The following is a 27,183-nucleotide window of genomic DNA, read 5'->3' on the forward strand; positions in this document are numbered from 1 at the left end:
CAAAACAAAACAAAACAAAAAGGATTACCTTTATTCTTTTGCTATAGGTGCCGCAAAAAGTCTATGTTTTGGCCATTCTCTTGCGGTCACAGTAATTGGTGAGGGTTATGACACTGATTTTTATATTCTAATATAGAAAGGGTATTTTCAAATGATTGAGTTGTCACACATCCAAATTGAAGTGCTTCCCCACCAGTGAACTTGCCACCACACCAAAATAAACTTTTTAACTTCTTAAATAACTTTTAACAAATTTGCATGATATTCTAAACTACTTTTCGAACCAAGGTCCTTAGTTTTTAATTCTTAACAAGTGAGTTAAGAAAACCAATGACTCTCTGTGTTAGCAAAAGTAAAAACTTTTAAGCATTGAGAAGCCCATTTTTTTTATTTAACTTTACTCAACAGCAAAAACTCGTGTGGGAGCCAAATGCTTGGACTGTTTAGATAGAGAACAGCCAACTTTTGTTCCTTGGTATCACACTCACCATAACATAAATGTACAAACTAGATATTTTCCCATTAAACCAAAAAAAAAAAGGGATGTACATGGTATATTACATTACATGTATAGAACTTCCGATTTCCTTGATTTTCTTTCTGAGAAAAATGTACAGAAAGAGCTGATTACATCTGTAAGCCTTTCATTCACCACCAACCCTATGATTCCTGGCTCTTCTTACCTCTCACTTCTCATCACTTACACACAAAAAAAGAGGGGGAAGGAAAGAAAATTTTATGCAAAATGGTTCCTTCTAACTTAGTTTCTCAGCTAAAACTCCTTCCACTGAGCCAACCAGAGCAAATATGCTAACAAGGAGGCACACAGCACTAAAACTCTGCAATACAATCCACCCCTTTGTCCATGGTTCAATCTTTCTCTGTATGAAGTACATCTCCACAGGGAAGTAAATAGCCAATGGCCAAAAATTGAAGGCCCCCAACAAACCCAACACTTGGTTGAAGTAAGGAAAGAACATGGCAAGCCCTGTTGTGGTTGCAACATACAAGGTTCTGAAGCAGAGCCTCAGCAGATTCAATCTATAAGGTGGTAGAAGTGGTAATTTTATTCTGTAGAAGTTATTCACAAATCCATTATTGGGGAACTTCGCTGAGAACCATCTGTCTACGAATGAGAACACCGGTTGGCTATAGACCTACACATGGTAAACAGAAAATATTAAAGCTTAACATAAGAATAGTTATATCGTGTAGCAGGAAGTGTTATTGACAGAGCAGGTGTATTGAAACTAATTAGTGTTCACATGACAGGCTTGACTAGATTCGATCGTTGCTCGAGGATTAAGATTATTAGATGTCTTCCAAACTTTTTAGTTTAGCAGGAGAGTAAATTTTACCTGATAACCGCCGATAAGATGAAGAACAATGCATGCATTAGCGAAGTCGATAAGCCAATACGGCTCGTAGAACCCGAATCCAGTTAGAAGGTTCCCCGGTGTGTCATCCCCAAATGCGGCATAGCCGAAGCACCCGCAACAAAGGTAGAAGAATGTGGTGATAAAAATGGAGATCATCGATGCTTTCTTCATAGTTTTGTTTTCGGGCGGTGGCGACTTTAGTGTGTCCTAAATTTGTTCATAGTATTTCCATAGAGCTGATTTAGCACTTTGCATCAAGTAGAAGAATTTTTTTTTTCAAAAACAATCTATATGTTAGCAATATATATGTACAAATATATATGGTGTCACACTGTCACCTCTATCTCGAGGAGGATTATGGAGTACGGATAGGCGAATGCGATGTCTCCGAGTGCTTGAGAAACTCTCCACACTTTCTGAGCTGGAGTTGCCACATGAATCCCTCCAATGCCCCCTTTGATTCTTCCATTACCTGGAAAGCAATACAAACTATGTATGAACTTTGAATGCTTCAACAAGTTTAATCCATTTTCACACACTCTGGTTTTCGAGCACTCAGAATAAACCAACAAAAGTCTAGTCCTTTTCTAGCTGATTCAATGTATATCTGATATACTCGTAACGCAAACAATACCGATGACTTTGGCGATCCCGAGTGCGAATCCAATGAAGGAATAAGAGAACGACATGATCGCGGCGAGAATAGAGAGCCACGCCATGTTGTGGAAATCCGGTATCTGCGAGAAGACTATCTGAACAAGTCCAAACATGAGCATGTAGAAGTTATCTCCGTACGCGCACGGCGCTTCGTGCCCTTCTTTGTGGTAGCAGTCTGATTTCTTAATTGCCCTGCAGGTTCATAATTCATACGAATTACTACCAAATAAATTGCTTCTATCAGTTTGAAACTCATGCGCAAAGTTAAGCACTTATGCTAACAATTTGGTGGTGAGTTTTGTTATATTTTTAGGAGTTGTTCTTGCTGTTTGAACAAGTGGTATATTCAGTGTACCTCATACTAGTTGAAGTTGTGATTGTATATGCAATACCAGTCCCATACATGCTCAAGTATTGAAGTAGCCCACACAACCATGTTTGCTTTTTCCCTGAATAGCCATGAAACTTATGTTATAGCAGCTACTAAACAGCGGCGCATCTGATGTGATTCTTCGAATAGTGCGTCGAATAATTCGACTAAATGCCTGTTTGACCTGGCTTCTGGAGCGACTTCTCTGACAAAAATCTTTTAAATCCTTAAACCAAAAGCTCAAATAGGAAAGCTTTTTTTTTCACTATGACAAAAAGTGTTAGTACTTTTTCAAGCAGCTTTACGCAAAGCACTTTTGCAGAAGCTATAGCGAGGACGAAGAGACTCTTAAGTGACGGTAAAAAGCTTTTACAAATAATGCGGTACCTAAGTTTACCCTAACAGCATCCATATAGGAGGGGTTTCTTGCCCCGGTTACAGGGTGAGGGGACCTGTAGCAATCTGAGAGGAGAAAGGCAGAGACATAGGTGACTATGGCAAAGCAAAGCATCGAAACGGGGCCTCCGATCCAACCCAATTGCGCGACGCTCCACGCGAGAGACAACACGCCGGACCCGATCACCGCGGTGATTATATGGGCTATGCATGTCCAAATTGTCCCTGGTTGAGTTCACTTGCCAACAACAAGGCTTCAAATGTTAGGACTTTTAAGTCTCTTCAAGGAAAGAGCAAGGGATTCACAAATTTTCAAAAATGAATAACCGAAGAACCGAATTTATTACCGGTTCGCATGTCGCGATCATCGTCGGAACAAGAAGCATCAGTGAGTGCAAGAGAATGGTGAACAGCCATTTCCTTTATGATCTTAATCAAAGTGAAGAGAGTTGTAGATAGACACCACCAATTTCTCAATGAAGTGTGTAATATAGAGAGAAGGTCTAGGCTGGGATGAAGTAAACATCAACCTTATTGAAATCTTTGGCTCTCTAACTTAGAATTGTGACTTGCGCGGGGCTCGAGGGTGGACCGCATGAGAGCGAGTCGAATTCTCTTTCCGTTTTCGGTTTGGTTCGAGTCCGTTTCGAACATCTTTTGTACAAGCAAAGGGGGAAAGGAGTCTACATCAATGGGACTACATATTCATCTCCTCGCCTACGTATGTCGAGTTCGGGTTCAGCTTCGGGTTCGAACTATTTGTGAGGCTTAAAATCCTCCAATCAAATTGTAAATAGAGTGAGGCAAAGTTAGGCATTTTAGAATGAGCCATTGAGGGACCAGATTCTTTTTGATTGATTCATACAATATTTATTATTTACTATTATTTTTTCTGACACAACTTGGCTCTGCAGCTAAAAGATGGCCTCTCATTTTCCCACCCACCCAATAATTCTCTCCGTGTCCCTCTCATTACTAAGCCACAACCTCTTTAATGTAAATTGTCCTATATGCAACAGCTTGGTGAAATTCTAATGCTGATGTATCTGAAACTTACTTTTCTCCATGTTGCTTTTCCTTTTAAGGAAAAGCCTAAACAGCAACTGAAAGATTACTGAATTTAAATATAAATCAAAAAGTATCAATTTCTAGTAGCTTAAAACTTTTAATCAAATTAAACGATTATTTCACATGGTATCGAAAATATTCAAACACTGTCTTCTAGTTACTTGCGCTTTTAGAAATAAACGCGGTTTCTTTTGCAGTGCGCACGAAATCGTAACTATTACAGTAAGTGAGTGGTAGGTAGAGAAAATTAAAGTAGAACAATGTGTGACTCTGTTACATTTCTTACATTAGGATTGCTAAGTCCCCTAATACAAGTTATTAGCTCTCATTTGCAGTAGCAACAATGAAAGCAAACTACCATGTTCCCAAAATGGTCTTCTCTGTTGAAACATAGAGGTCGGTTTTCAAAGAGGTTGCAGCCAATCTCAGTTTTACTAATTTTAGCAAAAGTTTGATGTAGAGCTCTTGTTATTATGTATATAATAATAATAATAATAGCTAGAGACCAACAAGTAGTAGATTACTACGTAGACTAGTAAAAGACACTTTGGGCAAGTAAGATGACTACAAAACACATGGACCTCACTCATCCCTATGAAATGGTCTTGTTGGATAACATCTATTTTAGTGAATACTACTAACCAAGCCCTCAAACCCAACTTCGCAATCCCAAGAACAGACTTGCTGGAGATTCTACAAAAGTGTTGTTTAAGTGAAACTATTATCAATAGAATATCATCCTATCAACTTTTTTGTAAAGTAAGAAAAAGTAGAATTGAAGTCAAAAGATTATTCCACTGTCTTAATCAAATCAGAATAAAATTTCTACTCCTGAACCAGAAAGGATTTTGGCTTTTTTTCCATCCATATCAACATTCTATATGCCATGTGAATTTCAAAGATAAAGTTTTAAAGAAATCGAGCTTTACATATACATATATATATATATATATATATATATATATATANATATATATATATATATATATATATATATATATATATATATATATATATATATATAATTAAAAAAGGGATCATGGTTTCACAAGATGTGTTGACTAGTAGAAAGATAAGTACATGTCTACTATGACCAACTTGTTGTGTGTATTCTCCATCTAAACATGCAACAAAAGGACAACAAAAGAAAAAGTTTCACAATGCAAGAAAGGGGAGCAGGTAAGGCAAACTTGTTTTTTCCTTTGGATGTTGAGATTTGTGGCTTTAGTGCACAGCACTGATCTGTGATTCTTTCCCAGTATATATGTGTGTGTGTGTGACTTGGGATAAGTTTCAATGGGTGCCACGACTTTGCTGTGGGTAGAGATGTAAATGAATTTATGGTTTTGAAATCGGAATTCGAATTGCTGACCGTAAGCAGCGCAGCTGGCTAAGGACTTGATAGCTGGTATTCGAGATTTGAAGTTCGAAGTCTAATTATTTTACATATTTACTTGAGTTTATTTTGAAAAAAAATTAAAACAATATCGAATTTTCTCTACTCTGAAAGGTAACAGTGAAGTGTCCGTAAACATTTTGGCCCCTGTTACAGTAGGCATTTATTAAAATATTATTTGAGCCACGCCCTACTCCTACAATGGGACCTAACCAAGTCCAACAAAACAAAAATAAATTCAAAAATATTTTTAAGCATTCTCTCACATAGTGACAAAGACCTGCCATGTGCAGCATGGGTCATGTATATCCACTCATGCACAAATCACTACTTATATTCATTAAATTTGATCTACGCTATCTAAACTTTTTAGACGTCAAATTTTACAATTCTTTTGACACTTTTTACTTAGTTTTTAATAAGTGATCTCAAAATTGTCAATATTTTATAAGATGATTTTGAGACCACTTAGCACTAGCTAAATGCTGGCGTAAAATTATAAAATTTAGTTTCTAAAAAACTTAAATAATTTAGATCAAAGTTTAACAATATTGATCATCTGATATTTTGTGATAACTTCATTTATTTTTAGAAATGTTTTAGCTTTGCTCATTTAGGTACTTTATTTTTTTCTAGGCATTAATTGGTGGTGTACCTCATACTTGTGGCGGCAGTGATGGTGTATGCAACTCCGCAACCGAACAAACCCGTATGCTGAAAAAATCCACAAACCCACAAGCATTTCTCTCCTGAAAAAATAAAAATAAAAATAAAATAAAATCTATACATATATTACGTGCATCAAAATTAGCAAATATTATTATCATCATCATTATTCGTCATCATCAAATTGTTCTGTAATTGAGTTTCGGAGTTTTGCGCAAGAAATATTTTTCTAAATATTATAAGTTTTTAAATTATAGACATTTTAGACATTGGATGTTATAATTCTAATGGTTTAAGTTTTTATCAAAACCTAGTTTTGTGATAAGGTGAGCATTGGAGGGGAGAGGATTGTGAATGTTTTTAAATATTTTGGACTTTTCAAAATATAAAAATAACATTTTGAGTTGTTAATAATGACTATCACTATTATTTTATAACATTCGAGGAGGTGATGCGATTAAAAGCACTTTTCAAATATTTGGGCCTTTCAAAATATAAAAGCGGTGATCACGAAAACAGGCCGTGGACAATTTGAATTATGTTTTGAAAGAATGGGTCCATGGTGGATCCGGTCCAGGCAACAATATGTCCACCACAACAGATCCATTAAAGCCCATGGGTCTACGGATTTTGGGCCCCGGCCCAAAAGAGTAGCCCATCTAACTATTATTTGATTTGTACAAATGGTAGTACTAGGAGATCATTTTTTTCAATTAATAAAATTTATCTTTACAAAATTCCAACTTCTTTCAAATATGTGCATATATAAATAACCCCCCACAAAAAGAAAAAAGAAAAAAGAAAAAAGAAAAAAAACTTATAAGGGTGAATTCTATATTCTATCGCTTAATTTTTTTTTAAAAAAATGAATAGAAAAGCCAGATACTTTTACAGAGCAATGCGAAGAATTACACTATTGGAGACGGAAAAGGCCACCCCTACCTAGATTGAGTTTAATGGCCTCCATGTAAGAACGGTTTCGGATGTGACCGCATTCCGGGTCGGGTGAACGGTAGCAATCCGCGAGCAGAGAGGACTGTACCAGCGTAACTCCGGCGAAGAACAGCAACGCTATCGGACCCCCGGCCCACCCTAGCTGGGCCACGCTCCACCCAAGCGACAAAACCCCCGACCCGATAACCCCCGTTATCACGTGGGCCACCGCTGTCCACAGCGTACCTTTTACCCAAAAAAAGATAATAATTAAGATGAAGATAAAATTGCGCTGTTAAAACTTTTTTTTTCTCTTTCCCTTTGAGGGGCTAAATAGTTTTCTGTATTAAAAATTGTATTAATTTTTATCTGAATCTAAGATAACTGTTGAATTCAGCTGCAAAGCTTTCGTAGAAAGGAGTTTGTAGATGGTGCCATTGGTGTCATGTAACTTATTTTAATTTTGTCTTTGTGGATTTGTTGTGGAATTTTATTTTATTTTTTTTTGATTTGGTAGCAAAATAAAGGGCTCAGAATTTTTTATTGACACTTCTTAATTTTAATCAAAATAATCTTAACTATTTCAGTCGTTTAAATTGTGTGTCTTGAAAAAAAAAAATAGAAAAATGCTACCAGTACATCCTATAATTGGTCCACACATTTTTACACTTTTTTTTTAGTTTTTAGTATAAAAAAAAAATATTTGGTAAGATTAGTACAAAAAAAATGACCTTTGGATAAATAGAGTTTAAGATTTACGCCCTATCTTTATGCGCACGATTAGCATTGAGCTCCAAAAAAAAAAAAAAAAAAAAAAAAAAAAAAAAANAAATGCTAAAAAACTCTAAAAGATATATTATTAGTAGAAAAGTAGGTAACTGTTAAATAAGCAGCACACATCCACTGGTCAAATAGAATAGCAATGTCTAGTTATTGGAAAAACCTGAAGATTCAACCTTTTTGTTTGGAAAAGGAAAGAAATAAATAATGATATGGCATTTTTATTCCTTTTTTTAATTTTTTTGTTTTTATTTTATTTTGTTGAGAGAGAGAGAGAGAGAGAGAGAGAGAGAGAGAAGGGTGATGTTTAATTATTATAATATAATAATATATGAGAAAGCTTGGGACTTGGTTTTGTATGTAATAATTGGCTCATTTTTTTCTCTCAAAAAGAATAGTAATTGGATCATTTGGTTGTTTTGTAGTGCTTCTTTTTCTCCAATTTCCTCAAGGATTTTTGTGAATTATTATTATTATACCTTTTAATTATTATGAATTGATTTGTGGAAATATAACTCAAGGAATCACTTCTTAAGAAGTAGAGTCATAATCAGACAAACAAGAAGTAGAATTTGGCAAATTCAAGGGCAAGGAGAAGACCCCACAAAGGAAATGAGAAGCAAAACAAAATCCACTTATTTTATTTTCTAGAATCATCATACTCAACTTTATGTTTAGACAATATATTATTATTATTATTATTATCATTATTATTATTAATCTGAGGTTTAAATTAATGAGCTTATTGAATCTTATTGTGACCAACACCAAAAAAACACACACAAAAAAAAAAATCACATAAAATGAATCTTGAGAACAAAAAAAGAAAGAAGAAAATACAAAGGAAGAGGCTAATTAAGGAATATATATACCAGTTCTTATGATCTTCCTCTCTGATTCATCTGCTTCTTTCAGGAACTCTCCAAGCAGTGGACTCTTCTCAGCAGCTTCTCCTTCATCACCCATGGCTAAACCAAAAGCAGTACTCAAAAGAGATGGTTATTGAATCAATGGTTAATTTTAAAATAATTTGCTGTGTCTCTCTCCTCCTGTTTTGGCTTTTGTTCCTTGGGAAAGCATTAAGAAGAAGCCCATTGGCTAGTGCTAGCTCCTGCTTGGTTTTTATGTGGTGGGCTCAAAAGTGATGAATCCATTTGTTGGGCATCATCTAATTTTTTATTATTCCCTTCTCTCTCTCTCTCTCTCTCTCTCCATGAGAAGGTTAGTTTCTTTGCCTTGTGGGAATGGGAATGGACATGACTTTGAGTGCTAACCACCAAACTAAGCAATAGTGGAATCACTATTGTAAAATTGATCAAAGTTATATAATTTTCTATTTAAAGTCACAAGTTTTTAAAAGTGGAAACACTTTCCTTTAGTGCTTGGATTTGAAATTTTTGATAGACTCACAATATTGACTTAAATTAAATGAAAAAAAATTTAGTTAAGATTTAAATTCATAATTTTTTGATCCGATACTATGTTAAATAATATAAGACAACTGTTTTTTCTCTAAAAGTTGAAGTTGCTAAAGAACGATTTTTTTATATTTTATCTTCAACAATGCTTCTTCTGAATTACGGTTCACAATTTTTTAGAACAATTTTAGTTAAAAAATTTTAAAAAAAAGTTGATGAAACTAACGAAAAAGTAGTGTTTCTTGAATAAATAACGTGTATAAATAACTTTGCTCGATCACTATTTAAGACTTTGTACTAACTATTGCACCCAAAAATTCGACAGATGACCTAACTAGTCGAGAAAACTAAACACATGAAGGATGGAGATTTGACCCATTAATAGTTGATTTGGAAAATTTAATCTTTGGCGCCTTTTCGAAATTAAGCGAGTTTAGAACATCGGACTAATTATATTATCTAAAAAATCAATCTCATAAGAAATAATTCAGAAATAATCTTATTACTAAACACGAAATAAGAAATAAGAAATAAGAAATAAGAAATCGCAATATGCATATAATTAAATAATTTCCTTCTTTCATTTATTGTGTGTGTGTGTGTGTGTGTGTGTAAGGTAATGTAAATATAGATATATTCTCTATCAATTTGCCTTGTTACACTTGGTTCTTTAATTAATGCTCTGATGTGGCCCTCCATTTTATCTAAAAATTGGTGGATTGCTTTGTGGGAACCCACTAATGTGTATTATTTAATTTTCTGTACCTAGATAGGTTTTGGTACCAAATTCTTTTATATATATATCAAAATCTATTGGTAGTTGATTCACACATCATCCAACCACTGTTCTAAATACTATGAGTTGGAAAAAGCCAAAAATTGGACGTAAGGATTTGGTTACAAAAAAATTCTTATATATATCAAAAAGTTTGGTGTTTCTTTTATAAAAACCCTTAAATATATATATATATATATATTTCTCGATAGGATAGTAGCATAAGCCTATATATATAGAGAGTTTAGTTGGAATGCTATAAGTAGCAAATGGATTCCATTGCCACCTATTTATTTTCGATAATTGGACTTTCAAATCGATGATCGGTCACGTTGAATATTATTCGTACTACTTGAAATATTTAGAAATCAAATTTCATGTTTTTCGGTATTGTTCTCTTATCCATCAAGTGGATACAAAAATAAACGGCTGAAAATGAATATCCTTTAAAAAGTTATGATAGGAGTTTTGTAATCAAGAACAAGAGTATAGATCTTGTTCTAAATAGTCAAAAAATTTTCTAATCAAACTTCAACTGATTTGGCTATTTTTATACCGTTAAACAAGAAAACGCGCGTTTTATATCGACCATTAAAATTACAAATTTTGAAACACTTTGATCATTAGGTCAATATTGTCGAAAAAAATTGAAATTTAGTTTTTATATACTTCAAGTGGTATAGATTATGTTCAACAGTATCAACGATTTAAAGGCTCCATCATCGAAAATAAATGGGTGACAATGAAGCTCGCTTGCTACTAATAATATTCTAGCTGAACTCTCTCTCTCTCTCTCTCTCTCTCTCTCTCTCTCTCTCTCTCTCTCTCTATATATATATATATATATATATATATATATATATAGTTGAGATAGGATACTTTTAGAAACACCACCCACTTTGTGCTTCTAAGTTTTTAACCCTTGGATCCACTCCTTGATTACTAATATTCCTTGGATCAAATACTATTCCACCTACCACCACCTACCACCATCATCTTAACCTCACATCTCTCCATCCAAGGGCTAAAAACTCTAACACCACCCACTTGGTGCTTTTAGAAGTATTCTAGTTAAAAACTCTAAAGAGGAGTTGAGCAAGAATACTATCGATAGCAAACGGGCTCCGTTGCCACCTAATTATTTTCGATGATACAGCCTCCAAATCGACGATCGGCACCGTTAAACATGATCTATACCACTTGAAATATTTAGAAATCAAATTTTATACATTTTCGATATTGTTCTTTTATCCATCGAGTCGACACAAAAATAAACGATTTCTCAAAAAAAAAAGAAAATGAATATTCTTTAAAAAATAATGATAGGAGCATTGTAATCAAGATCAAGAGTATAGATCTTGTTTTAAATAGTTTAAAGAATTTTCTAACAAAATTTTAATTGATTTGGATATCTTTACGCCGTTAAACGAGAAAACGCCTCATATCAACCATTAAAATTACAAATTTTGAAACATTTTGATCATTAGGCAAATAATGTCGAAAAGATTTGAAATTTAATTTCTAAATACTTAAAGTGGTATAGATCATCTTCAACGATGCCGATCGTTGATTTGGAGGCTCTATCATCGAAAACAAATGGGTGGCAATGGAGCCCGTTTGCTATCGATAGTATTGTAGCTCAACTCTATATAAGAGATAAATTGATGGATTGTTGAACTTTTCTTTCAAATTAAATTTCCCAGGAATTCTAGATCAATGGGTGAACCAAGTACTGTTAATTATATAAAAACTAAAAAAAACTAAAAATCTGTACATATATATTAGGATGGAAACCAAAACTTTTGCAAATTTTCTTAATAGCTTAATAATAATCATAAATAATGACATGAGTTCACCTACAATAGCATTACAAATTTAGCAATTTAGTACTTGCAAAATTGGAAACAAAAAAAAAAAGGCTGGATGAGTTACAGATGGTGTATGAATATGGTTAAGATGAATAAATTTGAAAATTATTAAACTTTATGAGATGTATTTAAAAGTTAAAATTTTTAGGAGAGGTTTGTAATTTTACTATTTTATATGAATAAGTATACAATCTTTTTTTTATAAAAAAAGTAAAATTGTATGTAAACCCTTTAAACTATAAAAGCTATTTTGAAACAAACTTCTAGACTTTATTTATCGGATTGATATTCCTTAACTTCTCTATAATTTTTTTGTATCAGTTCGTTCATCAGTTAATTTATTTGAAAATTTTGGTAAGCAGTTAATTCCATTTTTGTTACTCTAATTACTTTTCAACTAAAGAAATTTAGACTCTGTTAATAATTTGAGATTAAAATCTCAAATCTCCAACTCAATTTATTAAAGTAACTTAAATCAAAACAAAGAAAATTAAGAGATATCAATTAACAAAAGTAAAGTTAGGGGCCCGCTTTCAAAATATCCTTTAGTGGAGGGGTCTCCATGCATATATTCCCTTTAAAAAAAGAAAAAGAATAACAAGTGCCCCTTCTCTCTCACGAGCCCTAGTAGTCCCCTACGCCAACCTCGCCCACCGATCGGATTCCCCCGCCGATCACGACGATCGAGGCGCGCGCACGAATCTCCAAGTGCTTCTCCGCAACGCGGAAGCAGAAGCACCCGAGCACACGATTCTCCGCAACGCGGAAGCAGAAGCACCCGAAGCTCCGATCGCGAGGTTGAGTTCCTCATTGCGTTAGGGTTCGAGTAGCTTCTTTGGTTAAGGAATCGCACTGATATGAGTGGGAATTAGGGTAAAAACTGGGAATTTTGCGTTTTTTTTGGGGTTTTTTTGGTGCTCTGTAGTCATGGCTGAGGACGAAGAGAAGCGCGAGAAGAAGAGGAAGAGGAAGAAGGAGAAAGGGTGGGAGGGGAGCGCTATCGGTGAATTTAATGGAGGGGATTGGGTGGCGATTAACGAAGAGAAGGTTGGAGAGATTGAGGCTACCGAGGATGGCGAATTAGGGCTAGAGAAGGATGGAGAGAAGGAGAAGAAGAAGAGGAAGAAGAAGGAAGAAGATAGGAGAGAGGATGGTGAGATAGAAGTAAGAGCTGAGTTGCAATCGAAGAAGAAGAAAAAAAAGGACAGGGTTTTAGCAGTTTATAGATCTTCGGAAACTCCCAGGAATGAAAAGATTAGTTTTTGTGGGAGTGGTGAGGAGAATGATGGAAAGAAGTGGAAGAAGAATAAGAAGAAGAGAGAGGAAGATGGGAATGAGAGAATCGAGGAAGAAGCCGGTGCCGAGTTACAGTTGAAGAAGAAGAAGAAAAAGAAAAAGGATAGGATTTCGGAGGTTTTTAGCTCCTCCGAATCTCCTGAGAATGAAAAGATTAGCTTTTGTGAGAGCACTGAGGAGAAGGATGGAAAGAAGAAGAAGGAGAACAAGGCAGAAGATGGGAAAGAGTACACTGAGGAAGTAGTAAACGCTGAATCGCAAGCAAAGAAGAAGAAGAAAAAGGATAGGAGTTTGGAGGTTTTTACCTCCTCAGAGTCTCTCGAGAATGAAAAGGTTAGTTTTTCTGAGAGTGGTGGGAAGGATGAGACTCTGGAAAAGAAGGCGAGGAAGAAATCAAAGGGCAAAGCTGATCTACCTATGAGCGAAAAAGAATCAGATGAATTGAGTGGAAAATGTGGAAGTCCAGAAGATAATGGTAAGGAGGACGAGGAGGAGAAGAAGAAGAAGAGAAAATTGGCAGAAGATAGTGCTGAGTTAGGGAAAGATGATAGTGTTGATCCGATGGATGATACGCCTATCATTAATAAAAAGAGAAAGAAAAAGAAAGATAGGAAGGGTGAACTATCAAACGGAACCGCTGGAAATGATTCAGAGAATAAGGAAAAGAATGATATATCCAGTAAAAAGAAGGATAAAAATAATGGCAGTAATTCTACGGTCTCTAAGCCGAAGAAGCAGGGAAGTAGAGTGAGATTTTCGGGTGTAGATGAGGTGTTCCCTTTTGAGAGTGACGATGGGCAGCCTGAAGAAGAAGATGGTGAAATAGAGCTGGTGCAGGGTAAACGGTTTTCTGTAGAAGAAGATAACAAGGTGTTGGAAGCTATAGAGAGGTATATAGAGGTTAGCCCTTTAGCTTGTCCTAGCAGTAAAATTTACAGTTTGGACTCATGTTCTGTTCTTTAGGATTTTGCTGCTAAATTATAGATTTAACTGTCTCTTTGTCATTATCCTTGGTGTTACCTGGTATAGTTCACTTCAAATAGCAGAAACAGAATGGGAAATCAAAATCGCTCAAAATCATTCTCCTTCTCTTTCGAGATAGACAACAATCTCAAATGGATTGGAAATTTATTCTTTTTATTTTTTTAAACCCCAGAAAAGGCTATTCATTTTTGTTCTCCTTGTGATAGTTCACTCTCCAACCAAAAAGAATCCTCGTTCCTTGATGAAGAAGTTAAGGAAAATCTCAAATTTTGTTATTTGGTCAGCATGAAAAAGAAAATTGATTTACCTTGAGTTCTTTTTGGAGCATAGGAAACCAAGGAAGAAAACCATGACGAAGGAATTAAGGAAAATCTCAAATTTTATTTATTTGGTCAGCTTGAGAAGGAAAACTTATTTACCTTGTGTTCTATTTGTAGCATTGGAAATATAAATTGATGTCAATTTATGTTTCCTTATCTGCTGGTTGAGTGCAGTAAAATTAGCCAGTACGATGTGACTTTTATCTCAAGATACTTATAGAGTTATAGGTGTTGAATTTTTGTGCATTGCATCAATACTGATACTAGTGGCTTCTTGTTTTATTCCTTTACTTCTGGATTAGGACTGCTGCTGTTTATTTCCTCTTTTTTGACATTTCTATTGGTGGTAGATAAATCAACTGGGGGAGGAGGGTAAACAAATGCTTCTGAAATGTCGCCAATATCCGCAGCTCAGAAATTGTTGGAAGGAAATTGGTGAGCCTTAATAAAGTTTACATCAGATTTCCCTTGCACAGGTTCAATTTATTTATTTATTTATTTTAATTTCTTTTTGCATTCTTGTTACCCTTTTTTCTAGTTGTCCTTGAATCACTGTTTAATTTCTTATTTGCGTGTGAATATGTACACATGCGGATACATGCTTTTGTCGTTTGGATTTATTTGAAGGATAAAAATCAAGTAATACATTGGCCTAGAAAGATTGTTTTTCTTTGTGAGAGAACTCTTTATTTCTAATAGTGCACTCAATTTTCCATTAGACTGCTTATCCAATGAGCTTCTGTTCTGTTGCATGTGTGTTGGTATTTGTGGTTTCTCTTTTAGCGGTATAGTTTGGTATTTATGAGGTAATTCTTTAGCTTGTAATGGCAGGTCCTTATGTTTTCCATTGTTCAGAGCACATTCTTTGGGTAAATTATGATATATCAGGGCCAAATGATCTTAACATTGCATTATTGCAAGCATTGACTAGATTTACTTATTCTCTTCTCCGCTGTTTTTTCTCTGTGGATGGTATTTTACCATTTGCTCTCTTTTTTTTTTTGAAAATTCTATTTTATATTATTGAGAATTTCTGCGTAGACATTCAATGTATATGTTTTAGCATCCTTATTGATAGGTACTTTAGCAACATTGCGAACTATATGTTTTCTTCAAGCTCTTAAATTAATTGATAGTTTGGTTCATAGGTGCTTGCTTACCTTATAGGCCCTACACAGCCATATATTATCGGGCACATGTCTTACTTGAAAGGAGTGAGAAGCGTAAATGGGATCCTGAAGAACTTGAAGCACTTAGATTGTGAGTATTGTCTTTTCATCATGCACCCTCAAAGTTTACTTTTTTGTTTTCCATGTATAAGAGGGGCTGTTTTGCTAAATTTTGCAAAAATAATAGTTAACAGAACTTTTTATTACTTCTATTGAGGCTCTTGGTTTTTAAGCAAAGAGGTGTAAACAGTAGATTCTTTACTTTAACAGGGGTTTTTTTCAGAAACAAATCACCTTTTTTTGGATTGTACTTCCTGTATACTTTTTCTGCTTTTGTAATGATTGTTCAACATGTCTATTGATGAACTAGAGTATTCTTCAGAGAGAATTTGATGAGTTTACTTATTGAAGATATAGGCCTGTGGCATTTCATTCCATGGGAAGATATTTCAGCTCAAAGCTGCAAACATAAAATTTTAAAAAAAAACCCAACATTGCGAACTCAAAGAAAAAGTTGGGTTGTTATTGCCACATTCAAAATTTTGACCTCTCTAACTCGTGCATAGCAAAATTTGTCGCTTCTGCTGAATCCTCTTGCTATTTAAGCCGGACATTTGACTATTGCTTTGCGTTTGCTAATTTCAATATTATCTGCAACTTGTTTGAAGGTTCCAAAAGCAGCATGGTTCACAGTGGAAGACTATTGCAGATGAACTTGGAAAACATAGAGTTCATGTTAAAGATGCTTGGCGAAGAATAAAGCCTCCAAACTTGAAGAAAGGTACGTAGTGATGTTTCTATCGTATTAATTACATGTTTAGTCTTTTATCCTTATTATTTCAATTTTAGCAATTTAATCCCTGAGGAGTATACTGCAGAAAAGGCACCATGTAATCAACAGCATTAGATTTTTCTTTAAAATATAGATATTTTGAGGACCACGGTCAAATCAAGGACGAACTTTTCAGGACTAAATTGTTGAATATTGAAACTCTGAGGATGAAATTACAGTGGATATCAAACTTCAGGGTCTAAAATGTTACAAATGGAAATTTGAGGTTGAAATTGAAATTCAGATCAAACTTCAAGGAATATCTTTGTTATTAAACCTTCTTTACATTGTCGTTTCCATGATAATTGAGCTTGAGTAGTTTTCATTGCGTCTCTTATGTCTACAGAGAAACAGTTTCTTTATAAATTATGTATCCCATCATTCAGTTGTTTTCGGAAATTCTAGGCGCTTTGAACTCCTTTTTTTGCTTTCTGAAATTCTATTTGCTAACTTTCTGTTTGCTAGGGTCCTGGTCTCAGGAGGAGTACCAAACTTTATTTGATTTAGTAAACTTCGACTTGCGCTTAAAAGCTTTTGAGGAGAAACAAACTAAGCATGGAATGGTTTGTCTTTGCTCATTACTTTCTTTTTCTAATTACTTTATAGGAAATATTGTGTGGTAATATTATATGCTGTCATTTGCTGTTGCTATCATTTTCTTCCGCTCCATTTTTTTCTTTTGTTTTAATGACGTACTTGTTTCCTTTCTAATAGTTGAGGGACAATATTGCTTGGGAAGCTATCAGTGAGAAAATGTCTACTCGCCGCCAAAATTCTTGCTGCATAAAGTGGTTGGTATTCTTTTTAGTTGGTTCCTATTTCTGCTTCTCTCCTACTCAAATAAGGTTCTAGTTACTGAATGTCGTCTTTTTATATTTTTACACTGACGAACTTGATTCCCCTGTCAAAAACATACTATTATGCATGCATTAACATACTTTAAAAAAGGATTGATTCGAGATTTTCAGCCACAGCAAATAATATATACCATATTTATCTTTAATTGGACCATATTTGAAGAGTAAAAGAATTGTAATCACTATGCTAAGTCTTTTTATTTATTATATTGTGTTTCTATACACTGACAGAAGACCTTGACATGCAAATCTAGTTATACTTTGTTTTTCCCCCTTCTTTCCTTATCAGATTCATGATACCATTACTGCAAGCTATTAATGTGTTGTAGAGCTACTATAATATTGGAATGATGTCCATAATTATCTCATGAGACAACGATACAATATTAGGATCCTACTAGGAAAGTTTCTGTTGCTTTTTTTCCCCCTCTGGTGGTGTATTAACTGTCTAGTAGCTATGCATGCTATTCTAGATGAATAACATTATCTTTTGCATTTCATATTACATTTAACTGTTCTCAACATTTGGTGTAAGATTTTGTCCTGGCAGATACTAGCTGCTTCTTGATTTAACCTGTAAAGAGCCAAATGGATATACATTTTCCATACCGTGGGACGTTTTGAACTTATTAAGCTTCACTTGGTCATTAAGAATGACTAACACTCTACAATTATTCAGGTATGATCAGCTATCATCGCCGATGGTCAGTGCAGGTGTATGGGCTGATACAGATGACTATCGTTTGGTTGAGGCGTAAGGCTCTGGATCATTCTCAGTTGCATGTGTACTTTATTGTGGTTTCTTCAGCCAAATCCTCCCTTAGATTTGAGTTTTTATTACAGAGAGGGTTTAGGGTTTATGGTATAGAAAATTTAGAAGAGATAAGGCTGGTGACCGATCAAATGTTGGTCATATTCAATTAATGCCCAAAATCCATATATGCATGGATAAAACTTACTGTTGAGGCTGCTGCTGTAAATTAGCAATTAATCAATTATATAAGGATATTTAGATCATCCACTCTTAGTTCGAACATACAGATCGTAGAACATATCATCTATGTATGAATGTATGTGGAAATGAGGCCATCAAAACTCTAAGCCAGTTTACTAACTAGATCTAGTTGATTTTGCCATTTTATATTTATAATTTAGCTCTCTTATTGTTATTTTAATCTGCTTTTTTTGGTTTGTTTTCTGAATATATTGAGTTGCGAATATAAGAGTTAAGCTTAAGAACTGGATTAGTATAATTCAACTCAATGGATGGTTAATAATTTCACAGAATTTCTATTAGATTTCACTGTATTTACCTTTTCATTTTGTGAGATTTGCTATTTGAGATGAGCAATATCTTTTTTGTCATTCTCTTAAAATGGAGTCTTAACCTCTACTCTCAACTTATCTTTCTTCGTTCAGAATTCAGAGTTTGGATGCTTCTTGTATAGAAGATGTTGACTGGGACAATCTCCTCGAGCATAGGTAACATTTTTATTTTTTATGCTAGTAGATAGATTGTTATTCGACCTTACTGTAATTTTCAATTGTAGGGACTGATTTCGGCTTCATCCTTTGAATTTCAAGTTTAAATAAACAACGTCTTAGTGCCGACATGGCACGCCTTTTGGACGATCAATTAACAGCGCTTAGTTGTTATCTAAAACAAACTTTAAAAATCTAAAATGCTATAATTGAAACTATTAGGCAGAACCTGTAATTAAACTCCTTTTTTCTCCGATGAAGCTGACTAGGTGTTTCTTCTCTTTTCAGATCCGGAGAAGTTTGCCGTAAACGGTGGAATCAAATGATCCGCCACATTGGCGGATACAAGGAGAGGCCTTTTATCGAGCAAGTAGAAGTACTTGCAAATCGCTACTGCCCGGAAATGCTCGAATACAGAAAATGAGAGCCTGTGATTTCGGATAATGTTTGTATCAACTATTTGTCTATACAAAAATGGTGCTTTTTGTGGTATGTTTAAGTGCTTGTGTTTTGTTAATTTTGACAGCCAAAAGCCATTCCTTGTGCTTAGAGAGCCAGTGGACTGGGCTTGTGTTATGATTCATTTAGTAATTTCATATGAATGGATGGCCTACTGTTGTTACTTAAATATGTTCATTGGAATGTAGGTGTAGTTTAATTATTGAAGCATCATCACAAATGGTCCCCATTTGGCATGGCTTTTCAAACAGTTTTTCTACAGTGAAAAGCAGTGAGCGAACATTTGACGCATTGATGTATGGAGCTTTTTCGGTGTCTTCTGAATTTTAAAAGTAGAAGCTATAATTTTAAGCTTTTATATTTGCAGCGGTGAGAAGCTGAAAGGGAGAATTGGGTCGACAATCTGAACATTGCCAGAGTTGGAATAATCCTTTTTTATCACAAAGTTTGAAAAATCAAATTAATGAAAAACCTTTGCTGATATGACTAATTAATTGTATCTTTATCTTGGTTGCAATATAAACTTTCTAAATGAGTTGGACAAAATAATCTGAAATTTTTTTTTTTGGAAGCATGTAAACTTGGAGCAATATGAATATTTATTTAGAAAAAAAAAAACAGGGTCTCTTTTTTTTTTTGGCATTTTTGAAAAGTTGTGAAAAGTCCAAGGGCAAAAACACTAATAAGAAATAGAAGATGCTCTGATTTTGTAGCTAAACTGGGCCCTTTTATGATTTATTATGAGTGGCAATGCTTTACCTACCAACCCTCATAAACTTTTTAAATTGGTGACTCTCCACCCCTTCAATTGGTAATTTTTTTAAAAAAATTTTAACCTTTTTTTTTGGGGGAAATTTTGTCTAAAAAACTCCTTAACAGTGTAGGCCATCTGAAAACAAGTGAATAAACCATAAAATTGATTTTGCCAATAATTTTTAAGTAAACTATGCTAATTTTATTTAGTACCTCTCAGGTGTTTTGGTTACACTCATGTATACTTGTGACTAGTGCTTGGATGTATGGAAGATCCATAGAGCTTCTTTCACCACCAAAAATAATACCTTGACTATTAGAAAATCTCTTCAGAACCTAAGAAGTTTTAAAATATTATTATGAATTAATTAAATATTAAAATTTGAAATTGTAATGTTTTTACTAATATTTTTATTATAACATTGACGATCATTGATCGATCAGCATTATTATATACGGAAATTATGTTATTCGCTAACTTACCACATAAATTTCTTATGTAAAAAAAGTAAGTAACTTTCTCAATAATACTGCTTTAATCTAGATCTTCTAATTTTATCAAAAAAAGATTTAAATATATATATTTTATTAGAATATGCTCCTAACAAAAATATTACAAACAATGCTCTCTAGAGGAACAATTTTTTTTAAGGCTACATGTAAATTCATTCATTTTTTTATAATGTACTGTAATTTTTTTTTGATTTTTTTAACACAAAATGGCACTTTTGTTATTTCATATAAGTACAGGGTCGAAAGCACAAAACGACCACTATATTATCAATTCCTTTCCTGTCCCTTTCAATTTCGTCGCCTTGCGATAACCCAGGGCTGAAAAAAAAAGGAAATTAAAAAAAATCCAAACCCTAGAAAAGTCGACGGGAAAAGCCGACCTATTAATCCCTCGAAATTCGTCCAATTTCGCTTCGGAAGGCGTCCGAGAATTCGGATTCCGACCCAAACTTGTATGCGGATCGACGACTCCTTCGAGATCTGATCCCCTCGAACTCCAGAACGGTACGAACCGTGGAAAAATCCGATTTTTTTAAGGTAGTTTTTGCTGTTTTTATGCATTTTTATTCGATTTTGAACCGATCTGTGGTGATCGGTGTGTATTTGATACTAAATTTGTAAGTTTCTTAAATATTAGGGTTTTTTTTTGTGAACTACGACAATAAATTAGTCTCGAGGGTGGTTTGGGGATCGCAATCTCAGAGAGATGATTTGTTATGTATGTTTTTAATTATGTTAAGAATTTTCGAAACTAACTTGGTTTCTGTGTGTAGATTTCAAGTGACTTTTGGATCTATAGTACCTTTTTTTCCCCCTGTTTAAATTCGAAGCATTTGATTGGGGAAATGAATTTGGAATTGAATTGTTTGATTAGGCAAATTGATTATGTGGTGTGGATGGGTTGATAAATTTTTAACATTTCCAGCAAATTGATTACGGTTTAGTTTTCATCTCTGGTGCGTAGCTCTGTTTCTGTTTATTTAAGCAAAGTATCAGTTCGGAAATATGATAAAGCTTTCTTTGTTGCATAGTTTTCTTCTGATTATATTGAGATAATATATTTCACTCTTCTTCTTCTTCTTCTTCTTCTTCTTCTTCGTTTTGCTTACTTGTGTTTGTTCCCTTGTTTTTTTTTTCGGTTGTATTTTGCTGAACTTTGATGTATGGAACTGAGAAAATTTTGATTTTTTTTTTTTTTTTATATTTGTCAAGTTAAAAAGTTAAAATTTCCTTTATTTTGGTGCTATTATGCTCATGCTTAAATGCTTGCAATCATCTTACACTTTAGTGTGGATGGTCATTAAGATTTCTCTGTATACTTCGCCTCTTTCATTGTAATATAGCATCCAGAGAGTTTGAAATAATGAAAGAAAGAATGTGCATTTGTGAACCACAACCATCTTTAGTTTCATTATTCTCTCTTATACTTTCTTTAGTACAGAATCATGGGAGAAATGAATTGGTTTGCAATTCAATTAATTCAGATGAATTGGGTTTGTTTTGGGGTGAAAAATCTGTTGTTTCAAACGAAATCTGGTTGGACTGAATTCCACCATGTACATTTTTTTTTTCACCCTTAGTGTTGTTTATTTTGCTGCATAAAAGGGTACTTTTGGACATACAAATAAAATAATTTTCTTATTTCGAGAAACTGAAATCGTTAGCAATTGGACCTCAAGTAGTCCAATTTGCTTAATTTTATATTCAAATCCTCAGAAATCATGGATAAGCATCCAAACAGGAATTGACTTGGTAGTTGATAGGAAGGAAGACTTGCAACAAGTTTAGTCTTACTTTTATTTTATTAGCATTTAAGTAGGTCATTGGTATCTGTTAGTTCAGGTTTTAAGTTCTCATGCTTATGCTCTTCTGTTGATGGAACTTGTTTTATTATTTTCTTTTTCATAAGGGAAATTTCTTGAGCAGAAACTAGTGCTGTGCAATAGTATTTGTTTTGATCATAAGATAACTTAATCTTTTGATTTCTTTTTATTTCTTATGTTGTTTTAACAATTATATGAGTTACATGGTATCTTTCTGGAATAGGAATAAATTGTAGGGGTAGGAAACTGGAAATGTCTCGATACCAAGGTGACGATGTTGATGAAATGGAAGATGATTATCAAGCGGGCGGAGCAGAGGATGACATGGATGAAGATTACGATGGAAGAGGGTTAGGGGATTCAGATTCTGATGATGAAGAATATGGCCAATCAGTATGTTTATTGCTCTACTCAATTTCTTCTTCTTCTTCTTCTTTTTGAAAACATGATGAGTGCATGCTTATTTTGACACAAGTGGTGCGACGAAGTGACTGGACTTTTTCATACCCCCTGTTTGGTTTGGTGGAATTGTGGAAAACAACAAAAGTGGACTTTTTCTTACCTCCTTTCTTACCCTAAAGTGACTTCGCACCAAGCTGATATTGATTCACTTTAAGAAACTCATTGTGTGTCAGAAACATTAAAAAAATTGCTATTTTTTCTTTTCTCCATTTCCAATATGATGAGGTCAGCTGAGACAAACAATGGAAGTTAAGAAACTTGGCTTCCAGATTAGCCACCTCCAGCCACACAAATAAACTACGTGAAAGTCAAGTTCACTAAAAATCTAGCATGCTGGAATGACCTAATTTAGAGTTCCGCCTAAGGTTCAATTAAATGTACTACTGTTGTTATTTTCTAGGAAAATATTTGCATCTGTCCCTTTAAAGTATATAATACACTTCTATGTTCATTTGCTGTTATTTATTTCATATTAAGAAAGCTTTCTATTTTCTGCAGAACAGTAAGCTAAAAGATACATCATCAGCGGATGCGAGAAAAGGAAAAGATATACAAGGAATACCTTGGGACAGGCTAAGCATCACAAGAGAAAAATATAGGCAAACAAGATTAGAACAGTACAAAAATTATGAGAATATACCTAATTCTGGAGAAGCATCAGAAAAGGTACACAAAATCCAGATTTGCAATTTTACTGTCTTCCCTTTATATGCTTTTAACATGCTGATGTTGAACCTAGGAATGCATGCACACTGAGAGAGGAGGGATGTATTATGAGTTTCAACGTAATACAAGATCTGTAAAGTCAACCATTCTTCATTTTCAGGTAGATGAATCTGTACAGTTAATATATCTTGCCTCTATAAATTACTATGTTCGATAACAAGTATGTAGATTCACTAGCTCATTGCTTCAGTTGATGATTCAATGTTTACTACTACTGTACTAATGCAGTTTAAGTTTCTGATTACCGGCCTTTTTTTCTGAAAATTCATATATAGATCAAGTCCATTACGTATTCAAGGCGCCTGTCATTTCTTCCATTTTGAGTTCTATGCAAATTTACGCCACAATTCATGGAGTTTCTTTCGAAATTTCTTCCGTAGTACAAATGGAAGAATACAAGAAAAAACTTTTCACTTCTTTTAGTTAATTGTTTGACTAGTCGGCCCACTCGGCCACTCACTCATATAGTTCTTTGCTCATAAGACATCTAATGACTGAATCATCAGAACAGCTTGCAAACGGAAACTACAAATTTTCCCCCCCCTTGAAAATTGACTAACCTACATGTATTGTTATTCCCAGCTGAGAAATTTGGTATGGGCTACATCAAAACACGATGTCTACCTAATGTTGCACTATTCTGTGCTTCACTGGTCAGCTTTAACATCTGAGAGGTCCGAGGTTATGAATGTTCAAGGGCATGTGGCACCTCGTGAGGTACATGCTGCTTCTCCCCTCTTTTATATTGATGTTTGTTTCGATTTTCTTCTGCTGTTACATCTTTGTCATATAAACTTAAAACTTCTGCTTCTTTTCTTCTTTTTTTTTGTTCTCCCTCAGAAACACCCTGGAAGTTTAGCAGAAGGGTTTTCTCAGACTCAGGTCAGCACTTTAGCTGTGAAGGATAAGTTGCTAGTAGCTGGTGGATTTCAAGGAGAACTAATTTGCAAAGTAATCCTCCCTCTCCTCTATCTCCACATATATACTTATTGTGTATGATCATCACGGATGTTATATTTGTATCTGAATTTGTATCTCTTTACTTGTATCTTGCTGTATGCTTTTTTAAATGCCGACTCTAGATCTTAAAATAACCACCTTATTGTTGATATAGATGCATTAGTATTTGCTCGGTGAACGTCAGTTGATCATCTTCTCCTAATGTTGCGTGAATGCAGTATTTGGACCGTGAAGGGGTAAGCTTTTGTTGCAGGACAACATATGATGACAATGCCATTACCAACGCTGTGGAGATTTACAACAGTTCTAGGTGATTTATTTTTCTTTAAAATTTTCTTTTCGGCTGAATGTATAAATAATTGGCCTGATGGGAATTGTAACAATCACAGTGGTTCTATTCGCTTCATGGCTTCAAATAACGATTGTGGAGTTAGAGACTTCGACATGGAGAAGTTTCAGCTTTGCAAGCATTTTCGTTTTGAATGGCCAGTGAATGTAAGTCTTCACTCTTAGTTCCTCCCAGTTTATGTAGGCATTACAAAGAAAGTAAAAATTCTCCGTCAATAACAAGTAAAAACAGAGAGCAGGTTACTGTATTATCTCTAAGTATGAATCTTTTCTGTTGCAGCATACATCACTTAGTCCGGATGGGAAGCTTCTTGTGATTGTTGGGGACAACCCCGAGGGATTACTGGTTGATGCTCATACAGGAAAGGTAAGCGGAAATTATGCTAATTTGTAACTCTTCTTCTTCTTCTTCTTTTTTCGCCTTACAGCTTCTCAATATCTGTGGCAAAAGCTCCGAAGGATATACTTGTTAATTTTCTATTATTGGTTAGTTTGCAAATCAAAACAATGAAGAAACTCTAGTATATTTTTCTTCGGTGATGTCCAAAGAAGCTCATAAAATGGAGCTCTCAAATAATCTGAGAATATAGCAATATAAAAGAAGTCCATCCCAATGTCATTTTAATTTTAAATACAGGTATAGCAAAATTGTAAATTGCGAAGCTTTAGTCAATATGAGTGATGTATTAGAAAGGGATGTAATGGATCTCTAAAAAGGTTGCTGAGAAAATTTGCATCTCTCTTGCAGACTATACACAATTTAAAAGGCCACTTGGACTATTCGTTTGCATCGGCCTGGAACCCCAACGGACTAACATTCGCCACCGGAAATCAAGATAAGACCTGCCGTATCTGGGATATCCGAAACCTCTCGAAATCCGTGTCGGTGCTGAGAGGCAACCTCGGAGCCATCCGATCGATCCGCTTCACGTCCGACGGCCGGTTCATGGCGATGGCGGAGCCCGCAGATTTCGTCCACATTTTCGACGTAAAAAGTGAGTACAAGAAGCGTCAGGAGCTAGACTTCTTTGGGGAGATTTCTGGCATGTCGTTTAGCCCCGATACCGAATCTCTTTTTGTCGGAGTGTGGGATCGGACATATGGAAGTCTACTTCAGTATGGCCGCATTAGGAATTACTCGTACCTTGATTCACTACCTTGAGGTAGAATCGAAATAAAAGGGCTAGATAGAATATAAAACGCCCCTCAGAAAAATCGACATTATGCGCATACGCATACCCTGTCGGTAATTAGAACTACAAATAACCCCTCGATTTATCAGAAAATCTTACACTTCCCTTACAGAAGTGGTGAAAGAGTGCGAACTGTTATAAATCTAGGCCTTATCTGTAGCTTCTAATTTTCGAGGGGGTTGATGTGCAAATTAAGTGCGAACCGCTTTTTATCGGGGTGTTTTTTACAATTTAGATTGAAGAAAGAAAAACATTTGCGATGTCGAGTTAGTATGTGAGTAGGGCTTATTGGTAAGATATAATGCTTAAGGGGTGAAGACGATAAATCCTTTCATATTAGTTTGAGCTTTAATAAATGGTGTTCTTATGAAGTGTATAAAGAAATGTGTACAGATGGTTCGAGGTTGCGAGGACAATCGGTAGTATTAGCTCTCACTGTGCTTAAAACAGCAAACTTGGTGTTGTAGTTCAGTGTCAGTTTCATACTATTTTTCTTCTTCTGTTTGTTTATGATATGTGGAGACATGGGTTGGTGTTGATTGATTACATGTGGTAATACTTCCAAGTGGTTTGGTGAGTACTCAATTCTCTTTAGTTTAGTGACAATGAAGTTTATGTTTTTAGTATTTTATATTATACACAGGTATCAAGAAAACAAAAAATAACTGAGGAGCAAAACAGACTTATCAACATTTTTCTATACTAAACATTGGATGCACACTTTTTATTACTTTGTGTATCGAAAATTTCTGCACATATGATAATTTTTCATATAGTAACAACGGAAGAGATTTGATGAGGGCCTTCCAAATGATAAATTTTTGACGGAGCAAATTTGATTGGTTGAAAAAACTATCAGGTTATAAATGTTAGTAAAAAAGAAAAACAAAAAGAATTTTAAGACCAAAAGGAAATTATCATATGGATGTTGGGACCCATGGTGTAAAGCAAATTAACTAAACCTCCCTTAAGAACTGAAAACTTTCCTAAAAAGGCAAAAACACGAAAGACTCCCGAAATAGACTTATCAAAGTTATGGGCTCATGGGCTCGGCCCACAATCCACCCCAAACGCGAGCAAACAAAACATTAGGCCCAAACGCTACGTACGGCCCAAATCTATGTGCGCTAAAACCCGCCGAAACGTAACACTTAGCCCAATAAAACGTCGGCCCAAATCTAGGCTAAATACATGCTCCGGCCCACCGTTAGTCCAATTGGGCTTAAATGATTAGTTGGGCTTAATGGGCCGAGCCCTAAGTCCATTTTTGGACGGACTCTGAGTTTTTACACACCCCCCC

The 27,183-nt window shown here is 34.7% G+C and overlaps 3 protein-coding genes across 9 annotated transcripts; 2 read left to right on the forward strand and 1 right to left on the reverse strand.

Annotated features, from left to right (window-relative positions):
- LOC109725742 (probable amino acid permease 7) lies at window positions 496-8,921 on the reverse strand. 5 transcript variants are annotated; one of them, XM_020255076.1, is made up of 7 exons: window positions 8,518-8,921; window positions 6,875-7,111; window positions 2,392-2,485; window positions 2,014-2,228; window positions 1,718-1,851; window positions 1,359-1,586; window positions 496-1,157 (listed from the first exon to the last, which is right to left on the reverse strand). In XM_020255076.1, exons 1-7 carry the CDS (start codon window positions 8,609-8,611, stop codon window positions 756-758), a joined length of 1,404 nt encoding a protein of 467 aa, XP_020110665.1. In that variant the 5' UTR covers window positions 8,612-8,921; the 3' UTR covers window positions 496-755. The 5 variants fall into 5 exon arrangements, with proteins under 5 accessions (XP_020110665.1, XP_020110661.1, XP_020110662.1 ...); XM_020255072.1 differs by lacking the exon at window positions 2,392-2,485 and adding an exon at window positions 5,922-6,015 and having other exon boundaries at window positions 8,518-8,919; XM_020255073.1 differs by lacking the exons at window positions 6,875-7,111; window positions 8,518-8,921 and adding exons at window positions 2,794-3,027; window positions 3,150-3,840.
- On the forward strand, window positions 12,316-19,276 carry LOC109726010 (RNA polymerase I termination factor). Its single transcript, XM_020255441.1, has 9 exons — window positions 12,316-13,902; window positions 14,657-14,741; window positions 15,455-15,566; window positions 16,144-16,256; window positions 16,773-16,870; window positions 17,022-17,098; window positions 17,844-17,918; window positions 18,584-18,646; window positions 18,935-19,276. Exons 1-9 carry the CDS (start codon window positions 12,634-12,636, stop codon window positions 19,068-19,070), a joined length of 2,028 nt encoding a protein of 675 aa, XP_020111030.1. The 5' UTR covers window positions 12,316-12,633; the 3' UTR covers window positions 19,071-19,276.
- Window positions 20,702-26,468, forward strand: LOC109726011 (uncharacterized WD repeat-containing protein C2A9.03-like). 3 transcript variants are annotated; one of them, XM_020255443.1, is made up of 10 exons: window positions 20,702-20,908; window positions 22,418-22,587; window positions 23,155-23,322; window positions 23,396-23,482; window positions 23,965-24,099; window positions 24,223-24,333; window positions 24,561-24,652; window positions 24,732-24,837; window positions 24,971-25,057; window positions 25,439-26,468. In XM_020255443.1, exons 2-10 carry the CDS (start codon window positions 22,447-22,449, stop codon window positions 25,850-25,852), a joined length of 1,341 nt encoding a protein of 446 aa, XP_020111032.1. In that variant the 5' UTR covers window positions 20,702-20,908; window positions 22,418-22,446; the 3' UTR covers window positions 25,853-26,468. The 3 variants fall into 3 exon arrangements, with proteins under 3 accessions (XP_020111032.1, XP_020111031.1, XP_020111033.1); XM_020255442.1 differs by having other exon boundaries at window positions 20,703-20,875; XM_020255444.1 differs by lacking the exon at window positions 20,702-20,908 and having other exon boundaries at window positions 22,448-22,587; window positions 23,160-23,322.

Source organism: Ananas comosus, linkage group 20 (genome assembly GCF_001540865.1).
Source record: "Ananas comosus cultivar F153 linkage group 20, ASM154086v1, whole genome shotgun sequence".
In the NCBI taxonomy this organism is placed as follows: domain Eukaryota; kingdom Viridiplantae; phylum Streptophyta; class Magnoliopsida; order Poales; family Bromeliaceae; genus Ananas; species Ananas comosus.

Excerpts from the sequence above, each read along its gene's own strand:
- LOC109725742 (XM_020255076.1), bottom strand. The coding sequence starts at position 8,611 with ATGGGTGATGAAGGAGAAGCTGCTGAGAAGAGTCCACTGCTTGGAGAG. Across the intron at positions 2,229-2,391 it reads ACAACTTCAACTAGTATGAG|GGCAATTAAGAAATCAGACT; the intron begins GTACACTGAATA and ends ATGAACCTGCAG. Across the intron at positions 1,158-1,358 it reads ATCTTATCGGCGGTTATCAG|GTCTATAGCCAACCGGTGTT; the intron begins GTAAAATTTACT and ends TACCATGTGTAG.
- LOC109726010 (XM_020255441.1), top strand. The coding sequence starts at position 12,634 with ATGGCTGAGGACGAAGAGAAGCGCGAGAAGAAGAGGAAGAGGAAGAAG. Across the intron at positions 13,903-14,656 it reads CTATAGAGAGGTATATAGAG|ATAAATCAACTGGGGGAGGA; the intron begins GTTAGCCCTTTA and ends TATTGGTGGTAG. Across the intron at positions 16,257-16,772 it reads GCCTCCAAACTTGAAGAAAG|GGTCCTGGTCTCAGGAGGAG; the intron begins GTACGTAGTGAT and ends TCTGTTTGCTAG.
- LOC109726011 (XM_020255443.1), top strand. The coding sequence starts at position 22,447 with ATGTCTCGATACCAAGGTGACGATGTTGATGAAATGGAAGATGATTAT. Across the intron at positions 24,838-24,970 it reads GTTTTGAATGGCCAGTGAAT|CATACATCACTTAGTCCGGA; the intron begins GTAAGTCTTCAC and ends TTTCTGTTGCAG. Across the intron at positions 25,058-25,438 it reads TTGATGCTCATACAGGAAAG|ACTATACACAATTTAAAAGG; the intron begins GTAAGCGGAAAT and ends TCTCTCTTGCAG.